Source organism: Polypterus senegalus, chromosome 4 (genome assembly GCF_016835505.1).
Source record: "Polypterus senegalus isolate Bchr_013 chromosome 4, ASM1683550v1, whole genome shotgun sequence".
NCBI classification, from domain to species: Eukaryota; Metazoa; Chordata; class Cladistia; order Polypteriformes; family Polypteridae; genus Polypterus; species Polypterus senegalus.
Genome location: NC_053157.1, coordinates 66,806,212 through 66,833,360, shown reverse-complemented (window position 1 = coordinate 66,833,360; position 27,149 = coordinate 66,806,212). Strand labels below are relative to the sequence as shown.

The following is a 27,149-nucleotide window of genomic DNA, read 5'->3' as shown; positions in this document are numbered from 1 at the left end:
GAAATGGGAAAAGAGTCTTAAAAGTTTTTTTTTACAATTATTTTAGTCGTCTCGTTATGTGTTGAACCGTATAAAATCATATGTGTACGTATTAATAGAGAAGAGTGCTCTAAAACCGTTTATCTGCACAAATATCTCAATCAGACTGCGAGTACATAAAACTTTAAAGAAAAAGCTGCCAACTACTGCGTATCTCCCCTTCCCTGTGAATGGACAGCTCTTGGAAAGCAGGCGAATCTGTATTCCTTCTCCTCCTTTTCCCCCTCCTACTCGGCGGCCGCCTCCTCCCACCAGCGGGGAGCCGAGTAGAACTTCGCTCGGCGCGGTTGGTTTTATTTCTCGTCACGCCGTGCGTGTGAGTCGTTACTGCCACCCGAATGCGATTTGATTACTTTTTTCAAGCATAAAACTTTCACTGAAACGAATCATGGTCGTTCGTGTGCTGTTTCGTGCTGTCATCATGGGACCCCCAGGCTCGGGGAAGGGTACGGTGTCGGACCGGATTGTGAAAAGTTTTGGTTTAAAACATCTGTCCAGCGGAGACGTCCTGCGGGCAAATATGAAGTCCCAGTCAGGTAAGCAGTTGAGATCGCTGCCGTCTGAAAGTTGTTGGCTTTACGGACACGTTTCATATGTCGGTGCAAACTGTCTATGGGCTCATTAGATGGAGAATTCAGCAGGGTCACCCAGGGGCTGCCAGCATCTGTTCAGTGAAACTGTGCTGCTCTTTCAATAACTACAGTACAATCGGTGGATTCATAAAGCGCACTTTCTTATCGCCCTTAACATTAATCGCCTTGTTGGCGCAAGTGTAGCTGAGGCTCTCACTACATTGAAGTGCGCAGTACTTTGTTTGTATGGAAGTGTTGGGGGGGGTGGGGGGCATTACGTGTGGGAACTGTAGATAAGTCAGCAGCTCAAGTTTCAATAGTTTCTTTTCCTGCTAGCGATCATCAGGCTCATAGGTCAAAACCACATTTGCTATATTTGCTTATTTATCTCATTTTCTACATTCAGTTGGAAAGGGGGTGTAGGGTGGTACACAGCTGATTAAATAAGAGATCCTATCAGAGTGAGCCCGCGCACGTAGCCTGACCAGTCACGAGATTAGGACCCCCATGATCGCGGGGCAGTTGAGGCAGACTGTGTGTTGTGTACTCTGACCAATGTGACACCACATGTTGTCAATTTGCTTATATTCCGAGTTGGGGAAACTTGCCTTGCAAAAAGCCGTTAGTCCTTGCAGTTTCAGTTAATGCTGAGGAAAAAGAATTAACCTAGCTACTTTTGATTTAGTTCCCTTCATATAAAACATGCACAACAGGAAAAAAGATTTTGCTAAGTATTTTACCGATATGGTCATCCATTTTCAGTTATTTTCATTTTCAAATCTGCCTTTCACCACGTATTGTAGCATTGCTAGGCTTAACAGGCACGGGGATCTCGGCCCTAAAGTCCCGGGTATGTTTTCCTAGTTTTAAATGAGTTCTCCTGCTTTTGTGAGTGTGTAGTCCTACATTGCCTCAGTTTCTCTGCTTTTGTTCACAATTAACAGAGCATGAAAGGGTCTCATTCTCACTTGGCTAAATAGTACATTGTTTTATGTCCATTTGCAGGGTTACTGAATCACACAACAAAATTAAGAACAAGATTGGAATCAGCATGGTAAAGGATTCGAGTCCATCAAAGCATAATTTTGTACTCAACCTTGCTGTTTCTTACTTGGCCAGTTTGATACAGCAGCTGTCAGTTTACCTTATATGTTTTATGGGCATCAGGATAAAGAGTAGTTGACACTACTATCTTAGCTTCCGGAGACAAGAGTTTAAAACAAGGGCCTGTTTGGTGCTGATGTGCAGTATGCACATTCTTGAAGTGTCTGGGAAACTGATGAATCTTAATTGTTCTTGTACAAGGGAGCACAATTTTCTGTGTGGTGTTACTCTCCTGTGGGAAACCATCCACAGTTTGATCCTACCCTGTACGCAATAATGTTGACTTTGCCAACCTACATAAGTCAGATCATGTGGTTACAGTACATATAATGACTGAAATTAACATCTATTGGAATATGAGGTAAAAACAGAGAGTTCAATATCCACACATATTTTAAGTATCCAGGCCAAGAGACTTAAATTTGAGTTAAGATGGAGAATTTTTAACCACTGCAGTAGCATGATACAGTGGTCCGCGCTGTTGTGTCTCAGCTGCAACCTGTACAAACCACTCAGTCCTCATTGAATATTGCTCCTTTTTATGTTAAGTACCAATGCAAGAAGCTTTACATAGCTACATAACATGACCGGGAGAAATGTCATATAAATCACAGAAATGAATTAACAGATTGGAGTGATAAAAATAGGATACACTGGGGATATACTTCCTGAATACACAGCCCAACTGATCCACTTTCTCCTGCTTAACTGTCAGACTGAGACAGCTGGGTCAGATGTCAGGACTAGTCCAAGCTTGAGACTTTGCAATGCAATATATAGGAGGGATCTATTTAAATCTGAAGAACAGAAAGACTAAAGGACTGTAACTGTTTTTTTGTGTGTGATATTCTTTTTGTACTTATCCCGTGTTGTTATATTTCAGTTAATATAATGAATTCTGTTTTGTCTTAGCTGTGTTTGTAGCCTTTTTTGTGCATGCGATAGGCTCTGGTTTTACATAGTCCTTTACTGGAATAAGCATTCTAAGGATATGGATTGTTTTTAATGCTTGACAATGCTTTGTTATACCGAAAAGGTGTTTTGAACCTATAAAATGATACCAACTCATCCAAATGAATCAGAGTGTGATTTTTTTCAGCAGTTGATTGATAATTGTAAATAGACAAGAGGCAAAAGAATAAGTAAATATATAAAGGCAGACGGTCACTTTGTTTTAAGTACAAATAGTTCTATAAAGTAGCCAGCCTAATTATTTTTCCATGTAACATTATGTATCTATCATTTAGTTTTATCAATCCATTTACTGAGCTTGCTTCATCTATCTTAAGTGTCACATAGTGCTACAGCTGATTTGTCATACAAACTCTTTTAACAGGAGTTCTTAGGTTGATTTTAAACACACATTGTTCTGTGCCACAGTTATTTGCACACCTGCACCTTTCTAATTGATCATTATTGTGAAAGCATGATATATAAAAATAAATCATTTTGTGCTATATTTTTGTGACTCTTTAAATATAATGCTATAAATTCTGAATTATTTGTCCACACAATGTGTTGATGCTGTTAGTTGTCATTTGTCATTAATTCAGCAGAATTATTCTTTTTATACTTGCCCACAGTAAAGCAAGCAAACATAATGTAATATCCTCGACCCCACTTAATCCAGTTTATAGCTTTGGGGATCCAAAGCCTACCCTGGCAGCTCTAGAGCAAGCTAGGAACCAGCCTTGCCCTGTCTAGTATATGGTCTTACAGCCTCTGAGGGTCAATTGTAAATGAAGTCTGTAACTTGAAATCCCTAGAAAGTTAGTGAAATGTGACAGAGCCTTAAAAGGCATGTCTTTGGGATGTGGGCGGAAAACCATATAAATGCAGAGAGAATGTGCAGACTTCACATTGACAAAGGCTAGGCACAAGATTTGAACTCTGAATACCGAGGCAGCAGCCCTACCCTCTGTGCCACCTTGCCACACCAAACATTGAATTGCCTTTCCTAAGGTTTCTTCCATTTTTTTCCCTATGCATGCATGTTCAGAGTAAGCAATTCACATGAAGCAGCAGCCAAAACTGATGCAATTCAATGTTACCATGAATTGGAATTCAAGAAACTTCTGTCTTCACTGTTGTTATATTGTACTGCATCCTACTCTCTCAATTTCTACAGAAATCTCTCTGCTGAAATTTAGGGCTAGGCTAAGACAGTCCTAGTTAAATCAAAGCACATGGTAGCCCACATTCTTTATGACCATAGATAGCACTACCATTTCTTCAGTGACTGCTGAGCAGCAAATGCATTTTAGTCCTAAAAACTAGACATAATATGTAAATGAAAAGCAAAATGAAAAATTACTACCTCGGTTAAGGTGGAGAAGACATGAGAAAGGGCTCAAGTGAGCAACATCTGACAAAACCTTTTCTAGTGTAGCTGTTTTTTTCTAACCTGAACTTTTCTGTATGCTTCTAGTTATTCTAGGACTTTCTGCCATTTTTTCAAGCAAATGAGTACATTTTATGGACATCTTGTTCTTTTTAAAGAGTTTGATTTATGTGTTGGTTTATTTCGCAATATGTGGGGCAGGTTAACAGGAAGTAGAACTGCCTTGCTAACAGTTAGAACTTGACCTGTCCTCTGTGAGACCTGTATGAGTTCATAGCCAGCATTTCCACATTTCTAGCTTGTGTTGTGCTAACAGCTAGTCCTAGCATTCGTGACTTTGCATAAAGTTAATAGACCTGTTATCTTGAGTACAGAATTTTTATCTGTTAATTTTTAACCAGGCAGTTTTAAATGCCAAAATGAGGCCATTCACCCTGTATGGTATGAATGAATGTTTGTGCATCCAGTTTCTTAATCCTTTTTAAGGGAGCCTGCTCAAGTAAAAAATCTTTAAAAATGTGTACTTTTGTAGTTTTATTTTTTTCTTTATGCATAAATAGCAGCTAAAATAATGGTTTCTTCTGGGCTCTAATTAGAATCCCTTATAAGTCATAGCACAATACAACTTTCACTGAGTGTAGGCACAAAGCTCTGCGAACAAAATACTATATACTAGAATTTTATTACTGTGATTATGAATTATTTTTCGATTATTTAATGTATAGAGGATGTCATTCAGTATCAATATCTGAACAAAATAATAGCAAAATATTTAATAATCTGATTTTATAGGAAGTCTAATTCATCACACTGTTCAGTGTGCAATTTGTGGATTTCACTAGTGAAGGCAGGTGTATGTGTGTGTGTATGGCTGCGTTTGTCTGTGCTGTGATTCCTGCCACACTGGTATGGATACCTGCCTAGGCATTTTTTTGCACCATTTCAGCAGTAGTTTTTTTGAGGCTTTATTTAGTTTCTGTCCTTTATCCTGTTTGAGTTTTGGTATTGGCAGCATTATACAGTATGTTGATGGCATTTTAAGGACAAATGTGGGAATTGGCCTCATGAGTGACTTTAAGTGCTTTCCCACCACACACACTTTGTTCTCATGAAACAATGAGCTCCTGTACAATGTAGGCCCTTGGGCAAATTGTGGTCGCTGGCCACTTTTGTGTGTTGCATTCCCACCACAGAAAAGGAACTGTCCCCTTTACAGAAAATATGTGACATGAAAAGAAAAGTGAGGTACCATAATTTTTCCATTTGTAAATGATTCATTTAACTGTACTACAAAGGATATTCAGTGCTTTGGGTATTTTCTTGCATCCATACACTGATTTGTACATTGGCATTCATCTTCAGGCAGAGTTGCTTGGAGTGATCTTTTGTCTTCATTGTGTGGGTTAGGCCAAATTACGGACTTCCCACGTGTAGAGCATTCCAGATACAGGTGCATTTATACTATACTATACTCAACTGAAGCTCCTTGACTCTGCACAGGTGATTGCCATTTCATTAATTATGTGAATTCTAATTGGCTCTCCCAGTGATGATTTAGGTGTGCCATATTAAAAGGGGTCAATACTTATGTGATCAATTATTTTATGTTTTATATCTGGTATTAATTTAGATCACTTTGCTGTGATCCGTTTTCACTTTGTCCTTTTTGTTGATCACTGTCAAAAACGCAAATAAAATTCACTATTAATTCACTGTCGTATAGCAGTAAAATGTGAAAACATTCAAGGGGGCGAATACTTCTAATAGTCACTGTAGCTATGTTTTACGAAGCAGCTCCACTTTTGCTCTTGAGAAGTCACCTGTGTCTCATCGAACAAACATTGTCTGGCAGGGCTTGAAGTTGGAGATAACTCTCTAATTTAAGGCAGCAATGTTACATGGTGGACTATTAACTTTGGTTGTACAAATAGCTAGCAATGCTTATTTGTGAAGATCCACTATTGTTAGTATAAAGCCTTTATGGAAGTCTTAATAGGGCACATTGACTGGATTAGTATGAGAAATGTGCAGCTTTCAAACCTCAGTAGCAACAAAGTATGCAGGCCAGAGAATGAGTCTTATTATTTGGTATTGAGCTACATGATGTAGCTGTATTGGTTTTACTTTGACAGTGCAGCTGTACAGCTGCTTTTAACACCTCCATTTTTGCTTTCTTGTTGAGGTTGTACGCCTTACTGTATTACTTTTGTAGATGCTTCTATGTAGCCTTTCTTTAAAGAAGCTTGTGCTGTGGTGGAGATACTACAGTCTAATTCTCAGAGTTCAAGCTGTAGTATGGGAAATAAAGTTATGTCTAATTAAACAAAAAGTACCATATATTTTAAATGTAAAATCAGAATAGCATATGCTATATACAGTTTTAATTGTATCGATCAGGCAGAGTATATATTTATCACAAAGAACATTATAGGTTAGGGCTGTCGAATTACCCAAAAATTGAGGTTTGAATATTTCAATTAAAAATAAGTAAATATTTAGATATATTCAAACTTAGGTTAATGATTATGGGTTTTACATGAACATTTGTATGTGTATTGTTACCAGAGTTAGAAAAAGCACACACAGGTGTGTCCTATAAGAGAGAAGGACCTGTCTTCAGTCTAGTGGTGGGTGAGGAAGTATTACTAGGATGCCAAGTTATAAAGTAACAATACTGCAGTTATCAATTCAAAGAGTCACCTGAAAACAAACATTCACAAAAATTGAGTTCTCTGTGCATACAAAAGCCATGTGATCAAAAAGAAATTAGACTTGGACACAGTTAGTACTGCCACTAATGCACATATTCAGCACAGACTAAATTGTCCGTAATTGCTTAAACACGCTAAATGCAGTTGTTATTTAATTTTTCCCTAGCTAAGCTATTTGTTATTATGCTTTAGACCCAAAAACATGAGTTCGTTGTTCGTCTCTTTTTTGAAGTATAGTGAGTCTGTTCATATCTCACAAATGAAATAATTTAATGTACTAAATGTTACATTATAATGATCATTAACTATTTAACTATTTTTGTTTAGCCGACATTGCTATTCACAGCAACTTTCAAATTCTATTTAATGACTTTGGGTGTTGACAAGGAAACAATAAGTTAGCAGCTGATAAATATGGAGCAAATCACAAGAGGCGTAGGATGTAGTTAGTTAAAAAAATTAAACAAAATGAAGAACATAGCTGGTGTAAGGTAAATGCTGTGTGTGGACCGATTTGCTAAGTTTGTAGCATGGAGTTGAGTGCTGTAAGTGGAAGCCAACAAGGAATATCAGACTGGATTAAACTATATTTATAGTTTCAGCAGAAATGTAATAAAGATGGCCTGAATATTGTTCATTATGCCTCATTGTTTTAGGCATTATGTTGTTTGTTGTCTAAGATAAATAAATGTGTATAGTTGACACTAAAAGGCTATTTAAAGTAGACATTTAAAGTGTATAATAATAGAAGGAAAATCAGAAATGTAACAAGTTATTTTCTATTTGCATTAAAGCAACCATCTTAGCATGAAACAACAGTCAAGGATCTTAGGTTTAAGAGAAAACCGACATAGGATCAGATGCTGAATGATTAGGGATGAGAAAAAAATACAGATTTTATGATTAATTCCAATTTTGGTTTTGCTGATTTGATATCAATTCATAAAACCCCCAAATCAATCTTGTTAATTTATGCAGTTTGCCCATGACTTTGTAAATATTTTTGGAGACTTTTATGTATATAGGTCTTTTTTATCCTGAGTATGGTGCTAGTTTCCCTCCCATCTGTAGTATTTACCCACCATCTCTGCTTAACTAAATTTAATAAAATAAGTTATTGTGTCTAACAGCAATGGCAGAAGGTGGCAATCTGAAAGCAGCACCTTCAATCCTTAAAGCATGCTTTGGAAGTGTTCTGAATTTTAAATCATTCAGAAATGCAGAACAACTGATAAAAAAACAAATATATTTGCAAAGTGTACAGGGGTTAAATATTGTGGTAATACCACAGATCTCAGAGATCATTTATTGATGCATCACCTGCACATTCTGAAGTTACAGTCCAAGCCAGTCTTCGTTTCATGCTGCATTTGCTTGTAAAGTCCATATAATTTGCTTTGCTAGAAAAAATAAATATTAAAAGTTAACATTATTGTGGAAGTTACCAGATACAGGTAAGATAAACCCGTTCCACTATCAGAAAATCCACTCAATTGGTGGAGAGCACATGAGGGTTATTATTTACTTTTGTCCCATCTAGCAAAGGGCCACCTTTGTAGCTGTGGGACCAGTGTCCCTGCTGAAGGGTTTTGTTTTTTTTTTTCCTACAGCTCGAGGCAACATTACTGCACAAAGAAGTCGCCTCACTCACTCCCAAGAATGTTGACCAGCTTCCAGTGTCTAAGAAATGATCGGGCCTCAGATGTCACTGAATGTTTTTGTTTTTTCACTGTTTTCAGAAGTGTTACTAACTTTGAGAGGGCTACGTGCGGAGTAGGCTATTACTTTAAAGATTTTTTTTTTTACATTGTAATAGAAATTATCAGATAACTTCAGTTCATTGTTTTGCTGGTTGGGTAAATAAAAAAAAGAAATTTAATGTTTAATATTGGCAGTTGTTAATGTTTAACATTAGTCTTCGCAGACAATCATTTTAAAAAGAAGTATTGCAAAATTAAACTGAATCAAAATCGAAACAGGCTCATGTGAATCAGAATCAGATTCCACCTGAATTGCATGCCTGATTCCCAGGACTATGAACTATACTTTTAATTTACCTGTGTTATAAAGTCTTCTCAGAGTACTTCTGTGGATTTGGATGCATGGGAAAGGTGCTATATAAATAAAAATTATTATTAAAAAAACAGTCCCGTGAGAGAGAAGAAAAACAGTTCCAAACTAAGTTGTGAAGGAAGTTTGGCTGGAAGGTTTACTAAGCTAACTATTGAAAATTTCTAAAAGGCTCTTTGTAATGTGCAAAAGCAGATCTGCGAAATGCTGCAGCATTGCATAGTGTGCCCAGAGTAACACAATGGCAAAATTTGTACGGGATAACAGCCATTATTTCACAATAGAATGTCAGACTTTGCCTTTGAATAAGATCTTTTCCAAAAAGTTCAAATTATATATGAATAGTGACATTTGATCTGACAGTCTTATTATAAGTGTTTCTTGCTGTGATACTTTTCTAGTAACTTCTTTGTGGCTTTCAAGCCAAGATATCTATTGACTACGTGAAATTTGTGAAAAGCCTTTTTTACATTTATCATTTTGTGCTATTTTAGGTACAGTTATGTAGACATCAATAAAAAATCTAGTTAGATATATCTGTAAATATATTTTGATTAGTCAGAGTTTGAATTTCAAGTGTCTACAGTTCAATTTTGGTTACACTGATTTTGTACAGTGATTTCTAATTATGATTTTCACTTGCACTTGTTAATTCAGACAAAAAATATCAAAAATTCTAATTTTTTAGTTGTCAAAGTATATTTGCATAACATAATATTTGTCAGGCACAAGGCAGGAAGCAGTTGGGACAGAGAGAAATTTCATTGCATGTCTCATACATGCATATATCCACACTTGTTAAATCTCTAATTCATTGCTCTACAAAAGTCAATTGGAAATGTCACTCAGTTGTTAGTTCCCAACATGTTATTTATTACACGCCTAGTTATAACATTTACTGGTAAATATTTAGTTCCAAACATAAAAGTATAAATCTATGCATATTCTACTTCCAAGCCACACTCATGTCAGTTTTTTGTGTATTCCATACCTTTGATGTCATCAATGCATAAGAAAGGCCATTGATATACCACAGGAAGATGTGTTATATGTCAGTATTCCCAGATACTATGGATTAGACCACTCCATTCTGGATTTCAGAAAACCAGCTGGACAGTTGACCATCCCTCTTTCTATGGGTTTCTCATGTGATATTTATGTGGCTTATTTTTGTTTTTTGTTTTTTTTTAAATATACATAGCATTTTAAACTTAGTGATTTTTAATGGTATGCAGTTTTGAGGATTCTTTGCCCAGATTATTATTAACACTTATTGCTCTTTTAATCTTAAATACTTTAACTTTACAAATTAGAGTGGCCATATCAAGCAGTTGATCCCTTGATCTATTGTGTTTTACTTTTCTTTTAAAGCTTGATAGGTTGTAGTTTCTTACACAATGCATTTACCCACAGTTACTCATACCAGGACAATTTAGAATAACCTGTTAGTCTAAGATGCATATCTTTGAAATACGGGAGAAAACTGAAGTACCCAAAGAAACCCTCCATGCACAGAATATCAAAAAAATTTACACAGATTCTATTGAACCGTGTGGCTACAGTGCTAATCACTGCCAATTCCAGTTTTATGTATTACAACTTAAAAAGTTCCTGTCATTTATAATAATCTCTCATCCTCTCAAACTGCTTTTCATGGTGAAAATTGTGGCCATTTATGAACAGATATATTAAATGAACTATGGAATTTATGGAGTTATTCCTTTAATGAAGTTGTTTGATTTAAATTTGGCCACCAATACTGCATTGATAATCTTCTGAAGTGTATTAAGCTGGTTTAAGAATGTTATGTTCAGTTTACCTGAAGATGCTTTTTAACACTAAATTTAAATTATTAACAGTTATTTTGAATCATATTTAGCATTACTTACAACATTACTGATCAGAAGCTTTGGATTCTATGCCTTCTTGTAAAGGCGCTACAGCACTCCCTTTCCCATCAATGTGATGCTTTGGATGTCAGGAAAAGTCTTATTACACAACTGAATTGGCAGTAGTGCTTTAGGAGTCCACTTAAAAATATTATGCTTGGTATAAAGTAAATAATATAAAAAGGACTGGAAATGGAGGATTCTCAAAACACTATTCTAGCATCCAAAGTCCATTTTCTTTTGCTTTGTTGAAAATTGTTTTGCAACTGATGTGCATGTGAAGCAGTGAGGACTCAGATAATGTAGGTTGCTGCTAGCAGTCCTGCAATGGAAAAAATCAGTTTCAGAAAGTGATATAAAGAGGTACACTTTACATTCATCATGTTGACAAAGAGAAGCAGATAAGGTATGTGGTAACGTTTGCATTGCATGTATAATTAATGTTGTTTAGCCTTTTCAGGAACTTGACACCTGCATAAATCTAGCCATGTTTCTAGTGTTTTATTAATTTTTTTTATATTTTTTTATGTTTGCAGAAATTGGCCTTCTAGTTAAGTCTTACATTGACCAAGGTCAGCTTGTCCCTGATGATGTTATCTCCAGGCTTATCCTTGGTGATCTGAAACATCTAGAGAACTGCAGTTGGCTGCTTGATGGTAGGGGTTTTTTCTAAATCAGTATCATACTGTTACGTTTTTTATTGTTTGTTTCATTTGGTACAAAAGTATACCTTTTCCTTCCTTCAAGCTCAGTCCGTTTCAGTGTTTTTAAATTATTGCATAAGCAAATTGTGCTCTAACTAGGGGTGGGCGTTATGACAAAAATTCTATATCATGGTATTTTTCTAAATTATCCCGGTTTCACGGTATTCAAAGGTATTTTTTTTCCCCATGCATGAGTGGATGTTAACCATATTTTCCACTGCAATTACTGCAGTAGACTGGCTAAGAATAACCTATTGCACTGTCATGAGCATTGTACATTGTGCAAAAAAAAAAACATTTTAATGTGCACACAAGTATTAATACAGGTTTGCATGGCCCCATAAAGTGATAGTTTTCAAGGGTGTGGCACTAATGAAGAGAAGGATTCACATCACATGACAGATGCAGTCAAAATATAGAACCTTTTTATTGAACAAATTTTGCAGTAACTTAAACTTAATTTTGACAACATATTTTCAACCATCCAAAGATGCATTTAGACTATCCAGAGGTGCTTGTCAAACATTGTATTGCAATAAACATGTCTTAGAAAAGGAATAAATAGTAAATATTTTTTGTAAACCAACTACACTTTCTGTTAATGTTAACAATCTCTGTCCACTGACACGTTAAAGTGACTTTTTAAACAACTTTACCATCATTAAACTGCAAAGTATTTAAACTTATAAATAATAACAATAAAATAAACAATAGTATTATTACTGATAGTTGCACTATTACTTCAAGACTTCAAGCCCAGGTGCATTACACATTATTCACCACATTAAAATAATATAAAACAAGGGCAACTTGGTGATGACATCTTTACCACCTGAACCATCATTTAGGCAAACTGCATTAATATGGACCTTGCTTCAAGCTAAGCTATATACATAAATAATAAAACTGCAACTTGCATTTATAATGTTATTTGTGGTATGGCCCTACGGATTTGTATCAGGGCCACAGTGAAGAAAAAAAAAAATACTGACACAGGGAAGAAAAAAACAAAACATTTCCACTTCAATTTTGACGCTTATGTCGAGATTAAAGTCGACATTTCCACTTTATTGTCGCCGTTTATGCCAAGATTAAAGTCGACATTTCCACTTTATTCTCGCCACTTATGTCAAGATTAAAGTCGATATTTCCACTTTATTCTCATAATTTATTTTATAGTTAAACTAGAATGTCGTAAACTAAACTTCACCCTAAAATCAATGTTTAATTTACTAGATTTTCTCAAACCACGTCATAAGTTAATGCAGTACATTAAATGCTTTGTGTTGTGTTCCCTGACCCAGTTGTTAATCACTGCGCTTTTTAAACTGACTTCCTCCGCACCAAGAGGCGGCGTCAGCAGAGATCACCGCATAGAATCCATTCACTTCATGATATTCCTGCTCTCTGAAAATTTAGAATGCTAAGATAATTCATTTCATCATAAAAATGATATCAAGAATTTAAAGCAGGTATTAAACATGCACGGTAGTGAGGCGGTAGTGCTTCTCCCTCACAGTAAGGGGTCCACAAGTACTGTATATGTTCAGTGCAGAGAACTTTATGGGAGGTGTGGCAAGGCTCCAAAAAACTGGATGTATGAATGGGTATCGCTGCCGGCACCTCCTTAGTACAAGAGGAAGTCAGTTTAAGAAGCACGTACTGATTTAACATGGCTCGGGGAACACTTAACACAAAGCATTTAATGTGCCATATAACTTATGACGGGGTTTGAGAAAATCTAGTAAATAAAATATTCATTTTATGATGAAGTTTAGTTTACAACATTCTACTTTACAAATTACGAGAATAAAGTCAACATGTCAACTTTAATCTTGACATAAAAGTCGAGATTAAAGTCAACATGTCGTCAACCTATTACACAGTTCCCAGGTACATTACACTGTATTGAAAACAAATAAAACAAGTACAACTTGGCTTGCAATATTATCCAGTAGTATAGAAACAGTATTTACACATTTGTACATAATGGTCCACATCCGACCTTTTAAAACCAAAGTATCTCCAGGCAACGGACGTGACTCCTTTTTTTCGGCAAAAGTTCTTTTGTGTCATCATGTTCAACTTTATTGTCTGCTTCAGCTTCAGTTTCGGAATGTTCTCTGTCCATTTTCACCACGCAATACCTACACTACCACTACCTATTTAGTGGTGTAGCAGTGAAAAAGAGCCCCCGGGCAACACCTCTGTGATTAGAGGTGTAGCAGTGAAAAAGGTCCCCACTTGAACAGTTTCCCGCTGCACCACGTTCCGAATGTCGTTTAGGCAATTTAAACCAGTGTTGCGGTATAAGAAAAATCCATATCATATCATAACAAAAATTAAAAATGGTTTTCGGTATGAACCGGTATACCGCCCAGCACTAGCTCTAACCATAGAAGAACCATTACTTTAAAACTGCAGACTGGTGGCTTTACTTCCACTCATAATTATAGATCTCTAAGCAGTTTGATTAACCTTTACAAAACGGATAAAACTTTCACTTTAAACCAGTCAAGTGGAGCAGGAGGTCTTAAAAGTTATGGTAACATTTTAGGGATCCATGTGTAAAGTTTTCATAAATAATCCATATAAATGATAATATTACTATTAAAAGCAGAAAGAATCTTAAAATGCATAGCCATTTAGCATTGTTTTATGCCGTGTTTAAAATGCTTATGTTTTATGTCTTGAGTTATTAAATATCTTTATTTATAACATTTTATCTTTAAGTTTAGAGAGGTGTTGTAAAATATGTAATTGATTATATTACTTACAGCATGTGTTTATAAATATTTTATGTTTTTTTTTTTTTTTGTACTATTAGAGAGTTGCCTTTTTAAATGTTTAGAGTTTGTCTGAATATATACAGAATACCTTATTTTGAATTATGAGACAGAAATCTGATATTCACTGTATTGAATGTAGTAAATAAATAAAAATTATCATCTCCTAGAGTTAGGCAATACAGTCTTCCATATTATGCAGCCTACGTGGTGTCATTCTTGGAAAGGTAGGCATACACACCTAGGCAATGTTTTACAGTGCATCATCAGGGAAATAACATGAAAGCAAGATGTGTAACAGTGTGGATGTTGCATCAAATGCAACAATCTCTCATACACAGAACACAGACTAGGAGCTTTGGTAATTATTATTCTGGCATGTTAGTAATATTAAAACTGAATTCTGTGTGACACACCATAGAAAATATCCTCACTTATGGTGTCACCATGTGGTATCAAAACAGATTCACACAGAGCAGAAAGGACATTCAGAACATTGTGAATAGACCTACTTATAAAATTACAAGAGCTGATCTGGCATTAATTGATTATAATTTAGCATCTATGTGGTAAGCTGGTGGTCAGTCAATCAGATACATCTAACTATTCAAGACAAAAACTACTTGAGAAAAGAACCTTTTCTGAATGTGGAACTCATGAGAACATTTATGCTTGTGTTGGCTTGAGTATTTATGTAACAGACTTTAGTAAGGCAACATTTTAAAGTTTTTTGTAACTGAAAAGTCAATCAAGTTAATGCTATAAGTTATGCAAGTTATCTATTCTATTATATATACAAGGGACGTTCAAAAAGTTTCCACACTTTTATATTTTCGTTGGAAGCAGTTAAGGTGGGAGGAGTAGTATTTGGGCATTAAAAAGTTGGTACGGTCCTGGGAAAATTATATCGTACATGTAATTTGTTTTTGAAATTCTTAATAAATGGAGTTAAAAAAAAAAGTGCAGAACGTCCCCTGTATTTATAATACTACCTAATATTCATATGTAATTTTAAGGAAAAAGTGCTTAATCTTTCCTTATAATGGATACCTAAACTGAAATTTTACTGCATTTATTTTTTAGGCAGAAAATCTGTGCCTCAAAGACAAAATTATTGCTTTCTATCTGTTTGTGTCATTTGGGTAAGAGTTCTTACTCAAACTGACTGTATCTTTTCCGGCACTATGTACACAGTTTACTTCAGTTACTTTTGTCTCACAAATGTATACATTTGTATGTTGCCATTCTAGCAGACCAAATCTTCAATATGTGTATGCTTTCAAATTTTTAGTTTCATGAAAACTATGTATTTGATCTCCTAAATTTCCTTTTAATTCAAATGGTGAATATGAAGCTGAACTACAAAACAGATTTTCATGTTTTTCTAGATGTTTCTTTGCATAATTGTTGAACCATGCTTTTTGTGTGATTTCATAAAATCACAAACAAATACTGTTACTCTTCATTGTTTCTGATTACTGTACATTGTACGTAAAAAAGGTAGTATTGTATGATATTTATATAAATAAATGCAAAAAAAGGGAATTGTATGTGTAAAAAAGTTTTCTTTTCTTTAAGCATTGGACTAGTTCTGCTGGAGTTTGCTTTTTTCAAATCTAAAAAAGATCAATTGATCAAGAACTACTGTGTTTTCTGTATGACATTACATAAATAACTTGTACCATATATAGAATTATACTAAGCATTATATTAACCTTCATATTAGAGAAGTTTTGAACTCTTGTCATCTTGAGGTAAGTTTAAGTTGATATATTTAAATTGCACAATTTTGTGACAGTTTGTAAACTGGTATAGTTTACTATGAATAAGGTTTCCGTCATTAATTGTTAGAGATATATTTTAATAGCCTTAACTATTTATTTATTTATTTATTCATTAATTATATAAATTTCCTCATATCTTTCACATACAGAAAAAAAATCTTTTGATAAAATAAATTTCCAACACAGTATGTACATTTACAAAGGCAAACCAGTCTACCAGTTGTTACTCCCTATTGAGCATGGTTTGAATATTATATTAGGTAATATTATGACAGAGGTAGTCAGCATGCTCTAGAGAAGACAAAATTTGGGAGTACTTTAATTTAAAATAAACCAACATGTCTTATTCCTTTAAAATCAAAATCAAAAGATCAACTACTGTATATGTTGGGCAACTCGCTGTAGGATTTCTCAGTTTTGGCTACGTTTATGTATTTCTTAAGTTTCAGTTTGCATGGTTTAAATGGGCATAATCAAGCATTCTTTTTACATTTTTTCCACAGTGAAGATTTTCTCCAAATCTTTTTGGCTTTTTTGCAAGCAAAGATTTCCTAAGCATTGTTTTTTAGAAAAGAGAATTTACTGGTATAGTGGTCCTTAAATACAAAGTATAGGTACGTTTAAAGAAAAAATAACTTTTATGATGTTATGAATTCCTTAATCACTCCACTTTGTGAATTTGGCAGGGAATTGTGGTGTAGGGCACAAGTAGTGAGAGGCTTAAAGCTAGAATAGGTTTCCTATTGTACTTTGCCTCATTACTTGACTGTACGTGTAATTCTTCGTATTAGTGTAATTTATGATTTGCTTGGCTGCATAAATTACCACTGCATACTTTAGGCCCAGAATTTTAAAAATACATATAAATGTTTAAAAAATGCATTAGCGTGTATTGTACAGTTTATTGATTGTAAAGCATGTTGCTGTTGTCTAAAAAGACTTACTTACTGACTGAGCACAACAAAGCATTAGGTATTTTATTTTTATGTTATTTTAGTAAAATATTTTGATTGCACTCACAGCCAAAGATTACTGAATATATTTTACTTTGAATAGAAATCAAATGTTTTTTCAAACATCTTCACAGGTTTTCCTCGAACAGTAACACAAGCAGAGTCCCTACATCAAGCCTATCACATTGATACTGTGATAAACTTGGATGTGCCTTTTGAAACAATTAAAGAGCGCCTTACTTCACGGTGGGTGCATCCAGCAAGCGGCCGTGTCTACAATACCAACTTCAACCCCCCAAAAATACCTGTGAGTTTTTCCAAACAGCGGAGCTCTTAAAAATTTTTGTGATACTCTTTATGCATAGTTTCTTAAAAGGAAAAGAACTGCATGTGGGTTGTCTGAAATATTTTGATGTCAAATATCACGTAACACCTTTCATGTTTTATTTTCAGATTTGTCCTTATTGGCACCCAAATCTCCTCTCTAATATGTAATATAAAAATCTTAAAAAATAACTTGAACTTTCTGAGTTTTATGTAGATAAATCTATTACCTATTTTAAAATTTTCAATTGTGTTTCTAAATGGTACAATGATTTTCACACTACACTGCGGCTAGGGAGAGGTTTCTGTTAATGGTTACATCACAGACCACTTATTAAAAAGCTGAGACTTTCTGTGTTATATATATATAATATATATATATATATATAATATATTAGTCCCTTGTATTTACATCTGTCTTGCAAATTTTACCAGAATCAGGGGAAGTCTATTGACTAGACACTTTACTAGGAAGTTTTATTTTATTTTATTTTTTTTTAATTTAACCGTGTGTACAGTATTATTATGGCACCCATTGCTGCCATAATAGTCTGTTCCTTGTCAAGAACCCTGAATTGAATTAAACAGGATTAAGAATGCTAAGTAATTCATGTTAAGAAGCTACGAAAACTATAAATTAAAAATAATCATCTTCTGAAAATTTTTCTGTTTAAAAATGAACTGTTTAAGTAAAATATTTTTTATTGAATTGTGATAATAAAACGTGTTTAATTGCATAGAAATGGACATCCTTAATAATATTATTTTGTTTTTGATTCGCTTTCTATGCTATCTGCAGGGTTTAGATAATATTACTGGAGAACCCCTAGTACAGAGGAATGATGATAAACCAGAAACTGTCACAAAGAGGTTAAAGGCCTATGAAACACAGACTAAGCCAGTACTTGAATATTACAGGTAAGTGTGTTAAGATAATTTATATATATATATTTATGTATATACTGGCTTATAACTTTGAGTGCTTAGGCAAGATTTGCCCTCAACTAAAATGGGGTGTGATGTACATGCAGAGTTTCCTTCACGAGATCAGAGAAACAAGAGTGTGATCTTTGTCACATCTTTAAAAAAAAAAAAAGTGACATTCTAGCTGCATTTTAGTTGACTAGCAGCCCCATGAGGTTATCATAGTTTTAATTTCAGTTCTTTAGCTCTGGCCACAAACACAACAATCCACTACCAATTAAGTATTGTAGTATAGCTCATCATCTTTGAGGTGGGCATAAATGGATCCATTTAATATTCTCTTTATCCCTTATTGAACCACAAGGCAGAAATCATCCGTGGAAAGGGCATCTGTGTATTATAGCCTGCACATACTGACAACCAGGGTCATGGGATGGGAGTAGTTTACCAGCAATACTGGACGCAAGGCAAGAACCAACCCTGGAGACAGCAGACCTTCAAAAGGCACATGCACTCATGTTGGGCCAATTTAGAGTCACCAGTTAATCTTGTGCTTAAATATTGGAGCTATAACTTGTGAAAAACCCATATAGGCCGAAGGTGAAAATGCAGATCTATAAGATCGGTGCTGAAAATTTTGTACCAGTGTTGATGGTAATATTTAAGTTTTCCTTAGCCCAGTCTGTAGTACCAACATGCTTTAAAAAATCCATTATTGTTCCTTTACCTGAAAAGGCAAGTCCAACCTCTCTGAAAGGCTATCGACCTGTAGCACTATCACCTATAGCAGTGAAATGTTTCGAGAGACTAGTAAAAAATTACATATGTTCTTCTCTGCCAAAATAATTAGATCCACTACGGGTTTTAACTTCTGAGAGGCAGACCCCAGTTGGTTCAAGTGGGTGGCCACACTTCTTCATCCCTTACTCTAAACACAGGCGCTCCACAGGAGTGCATTCCAAGTCCTCTGCTGTACTTCATGTACATAAATGACTGCATTGCTTTATGTGACTATAACATAATTGTCCAGTTTGCTTATTACATAGCTGTGGTAGGCCTTATATCTAACAACAATAAGCAGGCTTACCTAAATGAAGTAGAATGTCTGACACACTAGTGCAAGGGCATCAGTCTTCTTATGAATGTCAGCAAGACTAAGGATTTTATTGTGGACTTTGGAAGAAAACAGCAGAGGCACTACCACTCCCTCAGTATTAACAATACTCATGTGGAAAGGGTGGACAGTTTTAAATACCTTGGTGTCCACGTCACAGAGGACCTGACCTGGATCAAAGCACTATTGATGAAGAAGGCACAACAGCATTTTACCACCTCAGACGCATCAGAGATTCCATGCTGCCCTCCCAGTTACTAAAGACGTATGCATCCACCATCAAAAGTATCCTGAAAGGAGGTGTCACTGGCTGGTTTGAAAACAACACACAGCAGGACCACAAGGCTCTGAAAATAATGGTGTCGTTAGCTGGGTGCATCAGTGGGTGGGTTACTTCCAGGACATCTACACTAAGCCATGTCAGACCAGAGCAAGGAAAATTATCAGTGACACCAGCCATCTCAAAAACAGCGTCTTCTCTGTGCTGCAGTCAGCAAAATGGTACTGCTGCTTGAAGATCACTTCAGAGAGACTGAGGAGGAGCTTTTTTTTTCCACTGCCCATCTGCATCTTGAATGAGAAGTGTCTAGAGCTACATGATGCTTTATTGTTAACTCTTTTACGCTGTTATTTATTTAGTCATTATTCATTTTTTGTCACATATTTTATAATTCTATTATGATGCATACTATTGCACTCATTTAACAAAATGATTTTATATTTATAAAGTAATGCTTTATAGTTATTGTCCTTTATATTCCTCTTAAATGTACAGCCTTATTGATTAGCAACTAAACATTTTATTACATATTATGCTGTATGTATAACTTATGTGACAACAAAATTTGATTTTAAATGGGGCCTGCACTTTCATTTTCATACCTTAAATGACCACTAATGCTAAAAAATTATAGTAGCACTAGCCAACCTGCGGCGTACCATACGCCACATAATCAGGACGATTTTTTAATGATTTTTAAGCAGAGGGAGAAAATTAACATTTGAAAAATCAGTAATGTAATAAATCAGCAAGAAAAGCAGCATTGTAACAATGCACGGAACGAACCAACACACAATCGTCTGAAGTGACTGAAAACTTGCGCACCGTCTTCGTGCCTTCTTCTGCCAGACGGAGGGATGGGGGTGCACGGCGCAGAGTGTGGAACGGGAGGAAAGGAGAATGACGTCAATTCAACTCCGTCCGTCATGCTAGTCTGCTGATTTCTCGTTCAGTATGCACTGCCCACTCATGTGCCCACCTCCAACTCGTCACTTGAGTCGCCGTCTTTACACAGTACAGATGTACCTGTGACTGACGTAGACTTTGATTGCTCTGTGCGGTTTTGGCTGCTATTCTATATATATTCCACCAAGACACCCGACCACGGTAGTAGCGAGGTGGGAGGGGGGTGTGTACAAAGGGTTGGGACGCAACCAGTGGGAGCGTATGAGTCGCACTTGGTGGGACTTAGTTTGCAGCCCGAATGGGGTTCAACGGCTTACCCACGCCGGGTAGACACACACTCAATGTCATGCATAACTATTTATTGAATGCTAAAGACTTCTGGTAAGACACGGTTGTCTAAAACGGTTTGGTGTGAGAATACAACAGTAAGCGAATGAAAAGATGGAACTCTGGAGAGAGCAAAATACAACGCAATAGTAAACCCGCGGCATAACAAATGGTGAATAATTATTTAATGATGGTTGAACACTTCTGGAAAAACACAGTTGTCTAAAAAGGGAGGGTTTGAGGATACAACAGAAAGAGAATGAAAAGATGGAACTCTAGACTTTTCATTGCTCTGTGCGGTTTTGGCTGCCTTTCTATATATAATCCAACCAAGACACCCGATCATGGTAGTAGCAAGGTGGGAGGGGAGTGTGAACAAAGTGCAGGAGCATCTAAGAAGACGCATGTTTGTCGCTGAAGCGAATTGATGCATGTAGCGTGTAAAACAGTTTGCTATGGTACACGCAGGCGTGCGTCGTAACCGAAAACTCTTTTTTTTTAAAGACTGCCTACTTCATTGTGTTTTAACCACAGTTGTAAAGGAATGTTTTAAGGACCCCATGGGATACCCCTTAGTTTTGGCTGCTTTTCTATATATAATCCACCAAGACAACCGACCACGGTAGGAGGGGGGTGTGCACAAAGTGTAGGGACGTAATGAGTGGGAGTGTATGAGTCACATTTAGTGGGAATTCCACGGCTTGCAGCCCGAATGGGGTTCAACGGCTTACCCACGCCTCTCTGCGCTGGGTAGACACATGGTCAATGTCATGCATTATTTATTGAATGCTAAACACTTCTGGAAAGACACAGATGTCTAAAATGGGTTGGTGTGAGAATACAACAGTAAGTGAATGAAAAGATGGAGAGAGCAAAATACAACACAATAGTGAACCCGCGGCATAACAAACGCCGCGTGGCTCAGACGTGCATGCAGACTCTTACCACAGACGAAAGGGACTAACTGGGTGGTCGGTGAGTTTTTGCGTCCGGGCAAATGGGCAGGAAGTGTAAATGCCTAGAGAACGAAAGTAGACGCCATCCAGTGAAAAAGGAGCATTGGTGGGCAGGAAAACGTCTTCCGTGTTCCTGCAGGAGCATCTAAGAAGACGCATGTTTGTCGTGGAAGCAAATAGCTGTATGTAGCGTGTAAAACAGTTTGCTATGGTGCATGCGGTCGTGCGTCGTAACCGAAAAGTTGGTTTTTAAAGACTGCTTACTTCATTGTGCTTCAACCTCAGTTGTAAAGGATTGTTTTAAGGATCCCATGGGATACCCCTCGCAAACCGTTTCACTCGCTGCATATGGCGATTCACCTTCGCTAGAAACATGCCTTTATGAACAGTCAACGTAGCTCGGAGGTGCATGACATGCACATGGCATTAACCTGACCTGCACTGCATCTGGCCTCTACGACAGACGAATATAAATGACGCCATTTTTTCTGTGTCGTCGCGTCCGAGTTGGTGGGCGTGGCCCTGCGAGTTGTCGTCGTATCCAATGGTCTTGGAGTTGGTGCGTGCACCATAGGTGTCTCACTTGTCGGCAGCTTAGTGTATCCACGCCTCTTCCAGCGTGCTTTCCATGGTTGTCTTGCCTTAGTGAATTATATATATAGATTCCTGGAAAATTCTTGCAAATACACTTGAACCTTTGTTTCAGATATGACATTATTTCTTTACAAACAGGTACATATTGCCATATCAGAGTAAAGACTTTTTTATTTTTGTTATTATTTGTTTAAACATACTGTGTTAGAAACCAGTTGATTACTTGGGAAATGCTCAAATAAATAACTTTGTTTAAAATTGTTAGCTAAAATAATTTAAACTGGATGTCAATATTGTGTTAAATTACAATTATGGCTCTTTCAAGCTGAAATTTGTATAAAATAGAGTCAGGCTGCATTCACAGTATGTAGCATTGCACAAAAGATGTCCAATGATTTGCAGCATTTTTTCTATTAACAGTACTAAACTTGACTTTCCATGTTATGCGTAAGTAGACATCTGCTAAACTGAGATCCAGTGAAAACATTTAACCAAAGATGTAAGTAACTTTAAACAGAAACATCCCCTGCTGCTGAATGGCAGCAGAGAAATGGAAACTTGAACTGCTTAAAGAATGAGCATTGTCATATTTTCTTTTGGAACATGAAATTGGGGGAAATATTATTTTTTTTCAAAAGTTGGGGACAATGATTTATGTCCTTTCTCCGTAGCTCACAATGACTGGCTACCTGGGTTTTCAGTTATCACCTTCTTCTCTAAATTGGTCACTGGTACAGTTGTACATTTTGGAGTAGTTGCATCAGTACAGCAGTGTGTGTTTTGAGGGATGAGGGATTATTCTGTCATCCTCAGAAAATGAAACTTGCTTTCTTATTTACTTATTTAGGCTTTAGCACCATGTCTTATCTAATGCAAGTCATGAGGAATTCTAGTAGATGATGCACAATCAAACATCAGTTACACGACTGTGTTATTTAAAAGTACTTTACTCGTGGTACACAAACTGTATATCCTGCTTTGTTACATGCGGAAAAACTTAAACTCCCAACAAGATCAAAGAGCACTGATTAACGGCTTATGGAAAATAGATTACAAAACTTTCCTTTCATACGACAAGAGCTATTGCATTTTGGGTTTGCAGCATTAAGGCAGTTTATCTATAAGCCCTGAAAAGAAGCTGGGATTTGAAACATTGATTTCTTTCCAGTGCTAATGGTATCTGGAAAGAAAGCTCTGTGGGTAGTTTATGTGGATCATGAAGCAAGTGATAAGACGAGACACACTTCTGGTTAATCAATTAGATCTGTGCATTGACTCCATGGATGGGCTAAGACTATTGCTGGGAATTGCACTATGGAAAGGCTGCCTTAAAGCCAAAACTGAGATAAAACACCACCACCACAAATAATAATTGTTATACTTTGGTTGTACTAAAGAATTTTTCAGCATCCAAATCCCTAATCAGGTTGTACACGGGGACATACAAGAAAAGTTGACAGTAATAAATGCAGTAGTTTCCTGAGGGTGTCAGTCATTATGGCATCCAAATGGCGTTAGAGCCTGCAGAGGTTTGGAGGCTGGAAGGTAATGAAAAGCTGGAATTAAAAAATCCCCGGATTGATCAGATCAGCAACAGTGGTACTCCAAAGCCAAAATATGGTGACACTTTATGTAAGCTAATATTTTGGTACAATAAAACTTCTCAGCATCTAAGCAGGAGCTTCACCACCCAGTTATATCAGGGAAACAAAGAACATTCTTGTCATTTTTTTCCTGGCAGAGCGCAAAAAATAGTTTTTCATTGACTTGTAGAGAAAAAGTTAGCACTCTAACATAAAGTGATAATAATAAGCATGTATGAGCATACTATGTATTATTTGAAAGAGTAATATTTCATCACAGAGGCTATTTATATAAGTGCAAAACCAGTGACACACTGGTTATAGATCTTCACTGTTGTTAGGTTTAAAATATCACAGCTCTCTAACTGCATGTAAATGAATGGAGACCAAAGTATCACTTGAAAACCTTGCTTTTACAGTAACACTTAACTTTTTATTCCAGTAGCTCACTTCCGAGGTTAAGATGTATTTATTAAAAATGTGTGTCTTATTGTGATCTGACCATTGTGTTTTCATAATGTGTGTTTCTTTACAGAAAAAAAGGGATACTGGAGACATTCACAGGGACAGAAACTAACCGGATTTGGCCACAGGTTCATGCATTTCTATGCAGCAGAATCCCTGATGACCCAAAGGCAGCGGCTGGCAAAGTTTGAAATCTTGAGTGATATTTTAGAGCCAGCCCAGATTACTACATGTGACTACGTGACCACTGCCTGCCACTACAATCAAGAGGAAATGATCACATTCCATAGAGGATTCTACCACTGTACTTAAATGGGGCCAAGAAAAACTCGCTTCTTTACATCAGCACTGCATTGACTTTTTGTACTCAATGAAGAGTGCTCTTTATGTAAAGGACAGCTCTGCTTCTTAATATTCCATTTGCTGATTTTTTTTTTTAAGCATTTTAAATCATTCAGCATTTTAATTTGATCATGAAGAACTATGCGCTCTGAATACTGTATGTGCATTCGCTTTTTCTTGCCTTGTAGTGTACATTTGCAAGGAAGTGTTTTTTTTCTTCCTATCACACAGCTACAATGTAGTTTATTAGTAATCTGATAAAACGTGAATAATCAGTGCCCTAGCTAAGCAGAAAGTAATATTTTTTGATCACACTGATATTTGAGAACATAACTGAAATTCATTAAGGGAACAGAAAAATGATGTGTGAAAATATTTTTCTATTTGCTGCCTGTATAGAGCTGAAGTTGCAAGTAGGATGCGAATTTTAAAAGGTATATAGCATTATTTAGAATTTTTTAAAATTGAACTATATTTTTTTAATTAAAATAGTCTCATCAGTTGTACTTTCGCTTAGGGTAGGTGATATTTTACCGTCCTCTGCTGCCCCTGATAATAATGTTCAATGCTAGCAAAACCTTTGATCTGAAAACCACTTTATCATAAGTTGTTTAGCATTTACATGGGACACAAAGTAACTTGACTGGTGCGGAGTAGCTGTGCTTTCAGCGTATTTCTGAAATAGGTAGCTTATAGCAGACAGGCTGCTGTAAATTTTTGGCCAGTTAATATGTGATGTTGCTTCTGCTTTTGTTTTTTTTTAAAAAGTGGTTTACCATCTTAAGAATGTAATATTCCTAAACAGTATTTTCTGGACTGACCAGACATTTTGTGTTGCAGGAGTTTAAACAATGCTGTATTTTCCTTGTGTCTTATTTGCTCATTTAGTATGCTGATACTTTCACCACTATCATGTACAAGAACAGTTTAGGGGAACAGAGGGTCTATATCACTTGCCTGTGGAATTGAAAAGATGTGTTTAACAAATAATCAGTTATCTTAGCAAATAACCAACACGAGTAAGTGTGTCTTTTTACCACAGTCAGCTTTATCCATGAGGTTTTATTACCACTGTGTGTGACATACAATGAATAATCCATGGAGGGGAAAAACTGAAAAGACTGAACAGGAATCTGTTGTCATACAATGACTCGGTGCCCACTGCTATTTTTTTTTTTCAGCTCTGTGGAGACATTCTATAAAAATAGGAAATATTTCATTATTGTCGCCACAGTATGACTTTATTTAACAAATTGTCTCTCGTCTCCCCTGCCACATCTTGGCATTATATCTAATTCAAGGGCTTCATACATATTTCATTCACTCATGTATGTGCACTTGCAGTGTGTGTATTGATAGCAACACCAAAGGAAGAGTCTGGGGCAAAGTGCAGTACGTATTTACAAATAGATATCTAAAATGGTACTGAATAAAAAAAGCACCATTACAATGTGCATGTAATGCGTAGCATACAGTGGCGTAGCTACAATGGGGCAAGGGGTGCAATGCACCCGGGCCTCGGGAGGGCCCATCAGGCCTTTTTTTTTTTTGCGGCGCTCTCATCAGGTGATCAGGGCATCAGACACAGTCAAATTAGTTAGACTGATCGTATTGCTTATTAAATTAAGTAACTTTCACATGTCCGTATTTAGCGATTTTAGCCACCGTCAGTCAGCATTTTTACATTTTCCCACAATTACATTATTTTAATTAGCGCCGTCCGACTCGGCCGGGCGGGGCGGCACATTGTGTACAGACGGCGGCGGCTAAAAACAAAGCGACATGTTCGCTTCATTCTCCGAAAGGCTATAGCTTAGTTATGAAGCAGGCAAGCAGCTTCCCACGATCGTCGATGAACGGCTTCCCGCTTCCGTCTATTTCTCAGTCAGTTCTGTTAGGTAAGTGAATCGATCAAAATCAGTGACGCCCAAGTTCATGTCTCAAGCTGATGACCAGGAGCTATATGATGCCTCTATAAAGTTAGTGAATATGTATTCAAAGGACATAACTGCAGACTATTGCACCGAAGTATTGTCCTTCAAAAACGCGTTCAAACAAGATTTATGTCGAATGAAAAGTGTCCGTGATTTGGCTGATTTTTTGATTGTGGAAAATTACTTATCATCATCAAGTTTTCCAAACAGTCACAGTTCTGATCTTGTTTCTGACATTGCCAATCACTGTATGTTCAGCAGAGCGCACATTTTCAAAATTGAAGATTATAAAGAATTATTTGCGGAGTACAATGACAGAGATGAGACTTTCTGCATTCGCTGTGCTATCGATTGAAAGTCGACGAGCCATGAAATTGGACACCAATGAGCTTGTAGCAGAATTTACAAGAAAGAAAGCAAGAAAACAAAAATTCTGATGTGTGCAGA

General features: G+C 36.4%; 1 protein-coding gene across 1 annotated transcript; it reads left to right on the top strand.

Moving 5' to 3' along the window:
• ak3 (adenylate kinase 3) lies at positions 1-25,963 on the top strand. The gene is made up of 5 exons (XM_039750800.1): positions 1-575; positions 11,263-11,382; positions 17,088-17,260; positions 18,077-18,195; positions 24,497-25,963. Exons 1-5 carry the CDS (start codon positions 428-430, stop codon positions 24,615-24,617), a joined length of 681 nt encoding a protein of 226 aa, XP_039606734.1. The 5' UTR covers positions 1-427; the 3' UTR covers positions 24,618-25,963.
• The last annotated feature ends 1,186 nt before the right edge of the window (positions 25,964-27,149 follow it).

Excerpts from the sequence above, each read along its gene's own strand:
- ak3 (XM_039750800.1), top strand. The coding sequence starts at position 428 with ATGGTCGTTCGTGTGCTGTTTCGTGCTGTCATCATGGGACCCCCAGGC. Across the intron at positions 576-11,262 it reads AAATATGAAGTCCCAGTCAG|AAATTGGCCTTCTAGTTAAG; the intron begins GTAAGCAGTTGA and ends TTATGTTTGCAG. Across the intron at positions 11,383-17,087 it reads CTGCAGTTGGCTGCTTGATG|GTTTTCCTCGAACAGTAACA; the intron begins GTAGGGGTTTTT and ends ACATCTTCACAG.